General features: G+C 38.2%; 1 protein-coding gene across 2 annotated transcripts in view; it reads right to left on the reverse strand.

Moving 5' to 3' along the window:
• Window positions 1-3,673, reverse strand: part of LOC149183516 (uncharacterized) — a 294,542-nt gene extending 290,869 nt beyond the window's left edge. The window contains exons 1-4 of one of the 2 annotated variants that reach the window (XM_089418756.1): window positions 3,446-3,673; window positions 2,739-2,890; window positions 1,933-2,057; window positions 1,336-1,701 (exon numbers count right to left, since the gene is read on the reverse strand). In XM_089418756.1, coding sequence (XP_089274882.1) covers window positions 1,336-1,701; window positions 1,933-2,057; window positions 2,739-2,890; window positions 3,446-3,544 — 742 coding nt within the window. In that variant the 5' untranslated portion in view covers window positions 3,545-3,673. The remainder of the gene's footprint in view (window positions 1-1,335; window positions 1,702-1,932; window positions 2,058-2,738; window positions 2,891-3,445) is intronic. The other variant, XM_089418754.1, reaches the window with a different exon arrangement.
• Between the last annotated feature and the right edge of the window lie 9,169 nt (window positions 3,674-12,842).

Raw genomic sequence — 12,842 nt, forward strand, 5'->3', positions numbered from 1 at the left:
TCAAACTGCTATTGCTCTAATACCATGTTAATTTCTTTTGAACCCGGATTTAGATTTAGTGCCCTATAAAATATGCTCACACCAGAAATAAAATTCAAACCTAACTTTTTTATACACCAAACACACTGGGTTCCTAACTTAACATGCACAGCAGAAGCAAAAACAACAATGAAACCAAACACATAAACAGTATGACACAGATTTACCCTGAAAACCCCAATGTGGGGAAAACCACCAAACTTGGGCTCTATTCAGCTTCTGAAAATGGTGATTGCAGCAAGGGAATTTTCCCATAAAATTAAAGCAGCAGAAAACTTAGTCTTTTCCCTGTACAGCCCTGCCGAAAACAGCTCGTGCCACCCACAAAAATTGTTGTAAGGCCAAACAACTTCGGCTTCTTTGGCCCTGTAAATTCGTCATTGTATGGCCTGATATTTTCGCCATGTTAGCTGCTCCTTATGTCAACCTGTGCATTTTTCCTCTTTTGTTGTCAGTTTGACCTATTGCTTTTCAGCTAAATGCCCAGACTCTCTTGTGGCAAATCGAATACCCCCTCAACAACTTGATTTCCTTTTCATATAGTGAATGACCTAATCTCCAAAGAGATGGAGGGTTGAAATTGCTTCTCCACTCTCGAGATCAATGGTCACGACTTAATTTGTCAGTCACCTTTTTTTTACTTTATAAAATGTTGACCAGTAAAGTCAATAGTTAAATTATTGACTTTAGCCTAAGGTTTAGACTTGGGAAATATTTAAATTTAGTTGTAGAAATGAATTTAGGTGATTGACTGCATGTCATGGCACCTGACCAATGCAAAATCACCTTCCAAGCTACAGTTTCAACAGGTTTAAAACTCACATTAAAAATTATGTAATATTGTTTTTGGGAGGATAATAACTCCAAATGAGGAATGGAATATAAGAAAACTGTTAAAAAGAAGTCTCTCTTATGAATCAAATGTGATCCTATATTTGAGAACTATGAAGAGGTAAGACAAACATCATGAAACGACACCTTTTATAGAAACCAATAAGCATAAAAAAATGAAGCTCATAGAAGAATCTCAGACGATGGACATCCATGCATGTGAAGGATTCAAGATAAACCATACACCAAAGACCATTTAGGCATGAAAGCTTCCCAATCATACAATTTCTATTTGCATATTTGTTGAATTATCAAACTAGGCACAGCTAAACAACATTCTTTGGCCATCAAAATATGAAAAACTGAAAAAATTCTCCATGTGCAATTTATCTCATCTCACATGCTCTATGACATTACACACATATAAAAAACTGCAGGGCACTAGAACAAATAGATTAAGCATACCAAGCATGCTTCGGTGTAACTTCAAGTCAGCAACATGCAGTGCCTCCTCTATTTTCGTGGAAGCTCTGGATACACAGCCTTTTGAAAGAGCCTCCCTATTGGATCCTGGTAGATACATGTTTGAGCCAATGCCTAATCCATAGTGAAGGGTTCCATCAATCTCAACCACATATATACTGTGTGTAAACCCATGAAGACTGCACTCAAGTTCTGGCAGCTCATCCAATAAAGATTCTGCAAGTGCTCTAGGATGGGTCTGTAATCTGAATTTTAGTTTTAATAATGCTTTGCAATCCAATAAAGTTGAATCCTGAGAATCAAATGCACCACCCGATCTAGAAAAGACTTTTTCCTGCACTTCTTCATCTGCAAGTAAACCAGTGCAGAATCATTGTTAGACAATCTAATCATAAACTTCCATTTTTGTCCCACATGCTGCACTTACTAGAATTAACTGTGATGCACTGAAATAGAGTTTGAAAGGAAACAAAAAGTGGACATTTTAAACTCTTGTAAACTTATCATCTTGTATTTCTCATCTTTGTCTCATCATTTATCTATGTCAATACTAACCCTCCTCTCAGTCCTCTATTATACCATTTTTATTGCATGCCCAAGGTTTAGAACTCGGACTCAGAATTTCTATCAATGACCTGATGTGTGATACCATCTGAACTTTACTGGAGACAACATATTGGCACCAGTACATCCTCATAATATACCTGGAGAACAGCAGAAAGTGAAGCCAATCAAAATTTGAACCATGGCAAACATGACTTGTCAAATAATTAACAAAACAATAAAGAAGTATATTTTCCCTGAACTCAAACCAATCCACCAGTGCCGCTTGAGGCTTATATTCCATGTGCATGTAATGACTCCAAAACATTGAAAGGATAGTCAAATTTATTTATTTTTAAACTGCTTCAAGAAACATGCTCCGAGGAGCTGCCCTGCAAAGAGTGAACTTTCTTGAGGTTAGATGCCAGATCTATGTTGTAGTTATTTCGCCAAAATTGCAGGGGACAAACACTCAGCCATCCTTTGAAACTCATACACTGGACGACGATGTTGTAGTTATTTTGCCAAAATTGCAGGGGACAAACACTGAGCCATCCTTTGAAACTCATACACTGGACGACGACCTAACACTCCATTGATCTCACCGATGAACCAATGCCCCATAGGCCAGGATAAACATAATTGAAAAGTTCTAAAAACAGATCAAAGATATGCTCGTGAGATTAAAAAACATGCATACTGACACATTGGAAGTTGTTCAAACTCGAAGGACTTATCCAGTGGCCGCCACTGAAAATGTCATCCCATCAATATCAAAATCACATAAGCAGAGAACATATTGAGACTTTGAATGTTATTCAGGGACAGAAAACTGCACTAACCCTCGAAGAAAAGTACATAAAATATGTTGTTCAAATTCTTGAGGTGGTACTCTGCAATTCCGCAGCAGAACCAAACATGGCCCATTGTATTCCGATTCCACGGAGCCCAATTCCTCGGCACTATCACAGAAGCCATTCTCTCGAGGAAAAGCCTGCAATAACTCAGTGAATTTGGGTTTTAATTGAATGATTAAGGCGAGATCAACAGTCTTTATCACTTAAAGAAACAAAAACAGACAATGACTGTCGATGGGTATCCACAAGGTTCAAATTCCCCGGAAACACGTTTCACCTTTTGGTTTTAGCCCGTGCAAGTGGGTTTTCTGTACCCACCCACAACTTCTTGGACGAAGGGATCTTCTTAGAATGCATTGTAATATTTTGAGATTGGGGTAGGGCACTTGGAAGATCTGATCACAAATATATACAAATAAAAAGGGCAAAGGATAAACCAAACAATGACTTTCTGTTGGATTGAGGCATTCCAACAAATCAGAAATCACAGTGCAAAATGTTGCTTGAGGGAGAGCTGGAGAGGAATTGAAATGCAATCATAGTTGTATGGGTAGGTTCGTGCTGGAGTTAATGAAGTGAGCGTCCATCCGGGTACAAAGCAGAACATATGTGAATTCAAAGAAAACTTACATGGACAGAGCCCAGACAGGCTTAAATGCTGTTACGATATGGCAGAGTGAATAAATGCTTACCAACAGAGTTGGAGAAGTTGCATAGAGCACAAGCCTATGAGCGAAAGCCTGAGATACTGTCTGTAGAATCACATCCTGCCGCTTGCTTTCGCCTTCCATCACTGCAGTAGTTTCGAAGTTCAAATCCGTCGGGACACGGGAGTATCATAGAGCTAGATGGCTCTTTCGAAAGTTTGTAGCGCGAACGGTAGAATGAGAGAATGAATATGCATAAAGCATGAGGTTTTTCTCGTCATTTTTTGGTTTTATGTAGTTTCATGATATTTTAACACCCAGTACACTATTATTAGCGGTGTGCTTTTTGTTTTTTCGGTTCCATTTTTTTCTTATTTTTCAAAATGATGATGATCTGGCTTACCCTTCTAACCATCTCTTCGTCGAATTCACAACATTAAGAAACCATTATTAACATATATTGCCATAATTGTCATTCCAAAATGAAATGCTTTTCCAATTCACTATCCCATAAATGTAAAAAATGCACACGCTTCTTCCCAAGATTCTTTAGGTCTTTTCCATCGCCTATTTCACAGTGAAATTTGTGCGAGTTAGTTATTAATTGAGCAACAAGAATCTTTGCTCTCCACGGAATGTTAGCTCCAATGTACTTTTTTTCGACAGATATCACAGGTAAGGTTGAGTTCCTCAACATAGTGCCTCTTTTTCTACCCAACTCTTTTCCCTGTATACGCTTATGGAACTTCTCCATAACAAAATTCTTTAACTTCTTTTCGTTTGTGGGACAGGTATTGAGGTATATATTCCATTTTTGCATCCATTTGTTGTTTTGTCCAATCCATGTTTTCTTTCTTTCACTTGTGCCTTCATTGAAGACAACTTTAGGCCGTCTACTTACTCTCATTTGCTCAATTATTTTTAGATATCTTATGAAACGCACCACAACAATTGCTTCGATGGGAGTTGCCCCTGTTTCACTCAACATTATCTCATAACAAACCGAACTTTTCATTTTGAACTTGCTAAAGATCAAGTATTTTGGATTTTCTCAATTTGTTTACATTTTGAAACGGAGGTGCTACTAAGCCACAATTCACACCCATAGAGCATCATTGGGTGAACTAGGAGCCCAAAAATCACTTTAGTCATTTTCTAATCCCATAGCTTTGTCTCTCTATATCTATTTTGAAGAGCACATAATGTTTTCCACCCTCCTAAAATGCTCTTATTTATGGAGTCCTCATAATTAAGCTTGTTGTTGAAATCAATCGCGAGGTACTTGTACTCATACTTCTTCAATAGTATTGCCTCCAAAGAAGAACATATGTTGGTTCTACTTCATTTTATTAGAGAACAACATTATTTTGGTCTTGTTGGTATTGACTTGCATCCCCACTTCTCTAAAAAAATTCTCAAGGGCATACACGTGCATCTGCAATCCACGTGTCGATTTAGCAATCAACATAAGGTCTTCAACATATAAAAGAATCCTTATCACAAACTACCCCAAACAGACATCATCTCTGCCTCACATATTTGGCCACTCTTCTAGTTTGTCAATATATAAACCAAAATTTAAACATCAACCATTATACAAAGAATGTTGGCAATCCTCGAAGACGAGTTTCAAGTTTACATGTTTTATTGCTTTGTTGTTGTTTTGGTTTTTTCTAATCTTAAGCAAGTTTGATTGAGGAAAACAAAAATTATACATCACCCATTATATGGGTAACAATGGCAATCCTCGAAGACGAGTTTCAAGTTTACCTATTTTATTGTTTTGTGATGGGATTTGTAGAGATATGGAAGTAGGTTTAAGTGTTCTTGTAGTTGTTATTTGTCGTGTCTCTTTATTGGCATACTTTTATTTTATTGTGCAAAGAGGCACTCTGCAACCCAGTATAAAAGAGATGTTATAATGCTCTATATTGTTTTGTCCCAATATGTAAAGAAAAATAATAAAAATAAAAATAATGATACGCTTAAAACAAAAATAATGTATTGACATCCGAGGGGCAGCTCAATTAGTGATCAAAGTGATGTGAAGTCGTGCAAACCAAGAGATCCAAGGTTCTATCCCCAGTCTACAAAGAGGAGGACAGGTCGTTGGTGCCCAAAGATATAGTGGTAGCAGCGAAAATTGATCCAATGTCACGCGAGTCTGAGACTAACCCAATTGTCGATTCCTTTACATTAAAAAAAAAAGAGTATTAACTCATGGTATTTATGTGGAATATAGTCTATTTAAAGGGGAAAGACTCTTTAAAGAGGGAAAGATCGGCCTAGATCCATCTTCACTTTAGATCTGCCAAGCCCCGAAAGGGATCAAATCTTTGAAGTGAAGACCTCTTTTAGAGTGAAAAAAGATTTGATTCCTCTTCGTGCTTGGTGGATCCGGAGTTAAAATGGATCTAGGCAGGTAATACAATTCTTGTGGTTGTGGTTTGAAGAGTTGTGTGGATTTCATCATTGACATATTTGGTTGTTTATTTACTTTATTTTTATATCGAGTGGCGCTCTCCAACCCAGTATGGAAGAGATATTCTAATGTTTTGGACTTGTCCTGTTATAAAAACAAAAATAATAAAAATAAACATATGTTAAAATAAAAATAACCTATTGACTCATGGTATTTATGTGGAATATAACCTATTTAAAGGGAGAAAGGCTCTTTAAATGGGGAGAGACCAACCTAGATCCATCTTAACTTTAGATCTACCAAGCACCGAGAGGGATCAAATCTCTTTTTACTATAAGAGGTTTGCCTCGAGAGATTTGATAACTCTAGGTGCTTGGTAAATCTAGAGTAGTTTCCCCCTTTAAATAGACTATATTCGACATAAATACCCTGAGTTAATTATTACTATTTATTTACCTTATTTTCATTTTGATTAATATTAATGTCCAAACTTAATCCTTAAATGCATTACTTTAATCACTTTATCCCCACACATATTAACAATAATAGTCTATACATTTATTTAGAATCATTTTTATGCCTATGAAATTTTTTATCCTCATATTTCATATTAGTTATGAAGATACATAAAACTTAATATATCATGGCCTTTATGCCAAAAAGTGTTTCCATAAAGATAATGGCCCCTATCAATATTATAGCTAATTATAGCTAATTAGTTGCACGGTGATTAAGTTTCCTATACTTTTTCCCTTAGAGTTGATTATAGAAACGATTATACTTGATTGCTCTCACTTTTCCACCAATGAATATTAAAGAAATTGGTTGAGTTACATGTTCAAATATCCTCTTATGCAATAATTGAATTGTCCTTTTTCAGTGTAGGAATGCATTATTGTATGTGATCTAGTTTCATAGGTTGGAATTGCAAAGTTCGTGATGGGAAGGTATAATATTTTAGTATTACTAGACTTTTTCCCTTGGACTTGGTTATGTTTGATTGCTCGCACTTTTCCACCAATGAATGTTAAAAAATATTGCTTAGATTATATGTTTAAATTTACATATATGTAGTCTTCATTCTTTTTCAGAAGAAAAATACGTTGATTCTATTAATATATAAAACCAATACATATGCAGAAAGCTTTATAATAACGAAGCCAGTGTATACAGGAGGCCCAATATATAAGTCAATTAACTAGCAGTACTCATATAATAATCAGTCCTTCTTATCTCCATCATCAAAAAATAGAGTCTATAAATGTAAATACTATGCTTGCATATAATAAAATTTGTGCAAAAACTCGAAATAGAAGCGGAAATATCACAACAAACATCGAGTGAAAAAAGTGTACTAAATGTATCACGGTAGGCATAGTAGGCCCGCATCATGTGCTATGTTGTCGACCATGAACCTATAGTGCATGTATCCATAGGGCTCTCATAAGCCAACCTTTGATCATATGTTTGCCACAATTCTAGCTTCTCTGTATATATTAGAGATGGTATATGCATTGAAAGACACCAATATGTGCATTATCCTCCTTATCCAACCCGATAGCAAGGGAGGTTGAAACTCGGATTGTCCCCTGATTCCGTCAACAAGAGATTTGGAATCCCCATAAATATGTAGGCTATGTATATTCTTCTGTTGTGTAAACCAGAGCAGCCCCTATAATGCAATTATCTCCGCTCTAGTGTTGGATCTAGTTCCTCTAATCCAATGTAGATGAAATTATTTACTTTCGTCGAGTCAAAGTACTGTTGCAAATCCACATCTGCACAACTATGTCGCGCCATCAAGAAAGCTAGTTGGGAGGCATATCAATGAAGGGTTCAGTCTATGGGAAAGATCGACCACGTGAGCAACTTTCTAAGTGATGGCACTCATCCATGTAAATACCTTGTGTACAATCCAGTTGTTGTTGTATTGCTTCCCTTCAAACAATTGTTGATTGCGAGCCTTCCAAATTTCCTAGATGATGTAGAGGGGAAGCTCCTTATACTTTTTTGTGACATTAATCCAATCTTTTATGAAGCCTTCGAAGTTGTTTATCTTCTTATATGGGATCTGGAGTGTAACAACAATGTAATCCGAGATCATAATGGTAATGGGGCAGGTAAAGAAAATGTGAGAGATAGATTCGGACTCTGCCCTGCAGAAAATGCAAAGACTCGAACCCGAGTGTCCTCTTTTCATCAGATTATCCCATGTTAAAATCTTGTTCCTCCATACTAACCATGCAAATAGTATGATTTTGATGGGAACCTGCCATTTCCAGATCCTAGCAAACCATGACACTTCTGATGGGGTGTTAAACTATGCCAACATAAACCTGTGTGTCTGCCACAATAAGCACGTTTCTTGCAATTCTTTCAGCGCAGTTAATGTTGTCACCGCCTCTGCTATAACACAGACCTGCACAGCTCATATTCGAAATATATGCCTTCCATTTAAGAGCGCTAGAACCCCCAGATTCAACTCCTCCGCTTCTTTCCAAATCGAGCATCCAAATTCCCATCGTTTAATTATATGGTATAAAAAGAAGTAGCCCATGCGTTGTATCATTGGCAAGGTGTTTACACTCAACCGTGTAGTAGCATTAACTCCCTTTATTGAATCCAACCAAATAAGAATTTTTTTGCCAATTTCCAAACTCCCAAGTCATACCCAAATGCCACCAATCCATTATTTTAACAAAAGAACTCCAGATCACCGATCTTCTGGTCCTGTGCATACCTGTGTTCCTATATAAGAACTTCATATCCAGATCCTTCATGTACTTACCCTTGAAGATGTCCTACCAAATCCCACTCCCATTTATCACCCTCCAAAAAGATTTGATTAACACAGAACATCCAAAAATCCTTTGTTCCAGCAATCCCCAGCCCCCATATTCCTTGGGAATAGTTAGTGCACTCCACTTACACAGGCGGTATTTCATAGCGGCGCCATTTCCGGCTCGAAGGAAACATGAGGTGATTTCCTAAATCCTATTGGCAATGGTGGACGATATGGAATAGAGATGTGCCCAATACACAGTCAATTGATGTAAGACAACTTGTGTGAGGATATATCGGCCCCCTAAAGAGAGGAATAGGTTTGTCCAGGTATTCAAATTCCTATTACATTTGTCGACCAACCACATCCAGTCACTTATACCATATCTGTTAGGTTTGAGCCTGAAACCCAAATAAGAAAAACCAACCTGCATAGGTGTTATCTGAACACCAAAAATGTTAGCAATATACTCAATGTCCAGCTTGTTCCTAACAGAGTAGTATAGGAACGATTTACTATCGTTGGATATCAGCCATGAAGCATCACCAAACCTGCTAAGTATTTGATGTAGAACAGACCACTAGGTTCTGGATATAATACCAAAAGTTAAAATGTCATCAACGAAAAACATATGTGTGATGTTTACTTGTCTGGAGATGTTGAAACCTTGAAAAAGCCCAAGTGATCGTGCCTCCTTGATTTTAAAGCTAAGACCATCCATAACAAGAATAAAGATAAGGGGAGACATTGAACAACCTTGTCTGAGTCCTCTTCTAGCCTAAAATAAAGGAGTGGGCCAGCTATTAAACAATACAACATAACAAATTGACGTGATGTAAGCCATGATCCATTCCACATTATGTGTTTGTAGTCCAATCTTATGAAGTATAAGATGGGTATAATACCAATCCACACTATCATATGCCTTATGGAGATTTACTTTCATCATCATCACCTCCCTTTTCTTCGTGTGAATGGTGTGAATGGCCTCATATGCTGAAGCAATTGCATCATGTATCACTTAATCACTTAAAAATCCAAATTGCTCTCTCGATATGTGTTGGGACATTATCATTTTTATGCAGCTAGCAATCAATTTGGAGATTGTCTTGTAAATAATGTTGCAAAGAGAGATAGGTCGGAAATCCCCGAAATGTGTAAAAGCAGATATTGATCGCACTGGTAATCCGTCCCTGTGTCTTGGATTCTTCCACAATGTCCAATATGCTCTGTCCCATGAGATAAAAAAAAATGAAGAAAGAAATCCCCCATCCAACCGTCCAGCACAAGCCACTTATCTTTGGCAAAAGATTTTAAGACCATTAAGATTTCCTCCAAATTGGTTGGTCAGAACAGTTCCTTGTTTGTACAATCTGTGAACATTTTAGGGTATATTTCCAATGCCCATAATTGGTCCTCAAAATTCACATCATCCTTAGCTTTATATAAATTTTCAAAGTAACGAACAACCTCAGCTTGAATATCAGTCGTCAAATGTATAACCTCCCCATTAGCATCTTTAATTTGCCAGATTGTGTTAATCTGTTTTTGGTGGTTGGCATACTTGTGGAAGTATTTGGTGTTGCAGTCTCCATCTCGTAGCTAGATTGCCTACTTTTAAGTTTCCATGTGACCTCATGAATATGAAGAATCATATTTTCCCTGTCATTAAGTATCCTGAGTTGTTCCCAATCAGCTTGCATCGGGGTCTTCTGTTCCAAGGATCTTGTGAAAGGAACAATATCCTTAGAATCTTCCCCAGTTCCCATAACAATGGTTTTTTCTATGCCTTCTCCCAATATTTGGTCCTGTTTTTTATTATGTTGAGTTTCTCAACTAGGGAGGGCATCGTCAATTCCATCTGTGTGCCAAATGTCTTAGCCCATGTAGTTCTCACTAAATCATTATAATCCTTGTCCTCCATCCAAACTCTATTGAACTTAAAAGGAATGCCCCGCCTGATGTCCTCCAGTCTCCATTGTAAAATGATAGGTAAGTGATCAGAAATATAAGTCCTATGCACCTAGGATATTATATTCCCCACGTGTTCTACTACACTACTGTACAAGAAATAGATCCAAACACTTCCCAATATACTCTTCGCCCAATCTGTGGTTGCTCCAGGTGGGTGAAATAGGATAAGAACATATATCAATCAAGTGATGATCAACAAAGAGTCCATACAGTCGATTTGCAAGTGGTCGTGTTGGCAATGGACACCCCATGATTCTCAATTCAACAGAGTGGTGTTAACATCCCTCGGAGGGGAATCCCTCAACGAGCATATATATCGATTGTGGACCACCTTTGTGAACGTAATGTGTGACTTCAACCCAGAATGGCGATCTCTCCTCCTATTCGGACACCGGTGAAAAAGGTGGCCAGTGCAATGGCAGAAAAGGCACCAGAACGGTATACCCTAGTAGTCAATCCATTGGTTGAAACGTATTGGCCCCCATTCCAAATCAATATTCTTCGTAAAGCCTCTTGAAAATCTTATCTCGACAAGAATCCAAGCAACAGGTTTGTCTCGGGCACTCACAATTCCAGGCTCCAAATAAATGAACTACCCAATCGAGTTTCCAATCGCCATCAGAGCATTTTTGGTCTCGAATTCCAGATGGAGTCTTGGGAGTTTGACCCACACGATATCATTTCTCGGTGTGTCCAATAAGGGGTTGAAACCAATATACCACCTGTGTAGCTGAAGGGAGCTTATTCCTCTCACCCAGGGAGCCTTAAGAACTTTCTCCGCATCATCCATATGTAGAAAATGGAAACTAAACCAAGCATTCATCAAAATGCTAACCTTAGGCGTGTAACCCAACATAGCCACCCAGGTCTTTTGCACCTAGCATTGGATATATTTCTCAGAGGGGTCAACAAAAATCCAATGTCCCACAAGCACTTGCTTCTGCAAACTTGTTACCCGATCCCATAGTACGTCGCACCCAAAGCTCAACAATTTTGTTTCAGCACAAGTCTTAATGGGACATGCCTCCTTCTTGCTGGTTCTCTTGTTGCAAGGAGAATTGAAATGAAGGGTATGATGAATAGAGGCGGTATATTGAGAACTATTTGGAAGGAACGCATTAGTCTCACCTTTAGTGTGTAACACGTCATCCACCACCTTCTCTCGAGAGTCCAAATCCCAAGCTTGTTTTGCATCCACTGTGGCTTGTATGAAAGCCTCTTGTGCAGCCATGTCGGAGTCAATAAGGGCAAGTACCACATCCATCTGTACCCCACCAACCACCATACCAACTCTGATAAATCAATAAATGATCAGCTAGGCGCACTATGTAAGGAAGATCCAATAGATCTCGATCCGGAGTTAGAGAGAATGTCTTGGCGATGTAGAAAGGAATAAATTGAGCATTATAAAAGGCATACCCATTCGACAAAATAAATGAACCAAACAGAACCTGGATAGAGTGGCGGCATAGAACCTCGAGATCCCCAGAGATGACAACACCACTACGCCCACGCCGCGCCACCCTCGAAACAACAGATGTTCCTTCCCATTAACCAAATACCACGATCAAGAGAGGGAATTAAAGCACTTGCCAAGTGTTTCGTTAATAGCGCAACCCCGCCAAAAAAAGGGTCGATCAAGAATCCAGGAATATGGGCAATCCCGAAAGGAATGGTCCAGAAGATGTCCGATAATCCTTGAATGAACCTTGAGAAAGTAGTAAAAAACACCCGGGAAAACACACACACACACACACAAATACAAAAAAAACACAAACAAACACACAAAAACGACGGATGAAGCAGGTGAGCCAATTCCCCCCAAAAAAAACAAAAAACAAAAAACAAAACAAAACAAAACAAAAAACAAAACAAAACAATAAAACAAACAAACAAACAAAACAAAAACAAAAGAAACAAACAAACATGTTTATAGTTTCACCAACCATACAATATTAATAAACTCTCGTGTAATAGGTTCCAGACCCACAATAGTCCCACCATAACAAAGTAGGAAAAAACCACTTCTTAGAGGACATCAGGTGCAATGAGCACATAGTCCACGGATTTTGAACCAACACAAATTACATCGCCACCAACAACACTCGCACAACCACCCAACACTACCCCCACTACCACACCATGAACCACATACACAGTGGAACCACGAGCAAACATCACATACATTCCACTCGTGGAAAGAAGTACGTGAAACCACCGGGGGAGCAACAATCACAAAATGCTCCGGAGATGAGGATGGCATC

This window comes from Pinus tabuliformis, chromosome 3_2, assembly GCF_031772625.1.
Source record: "Pinus tabuliformis cultivar Carrire ecotype Pingquan chromosome 3_2, CPIR1, whole genome shotgun sequence".
Taxonomy (NCBI): domain Eukaryota; kingdom Viridiplantae; phylum Streptophyta; class Pinopsida; order Pinales; family Pinaceae; genus Pinus; species Pinus tabuliformis.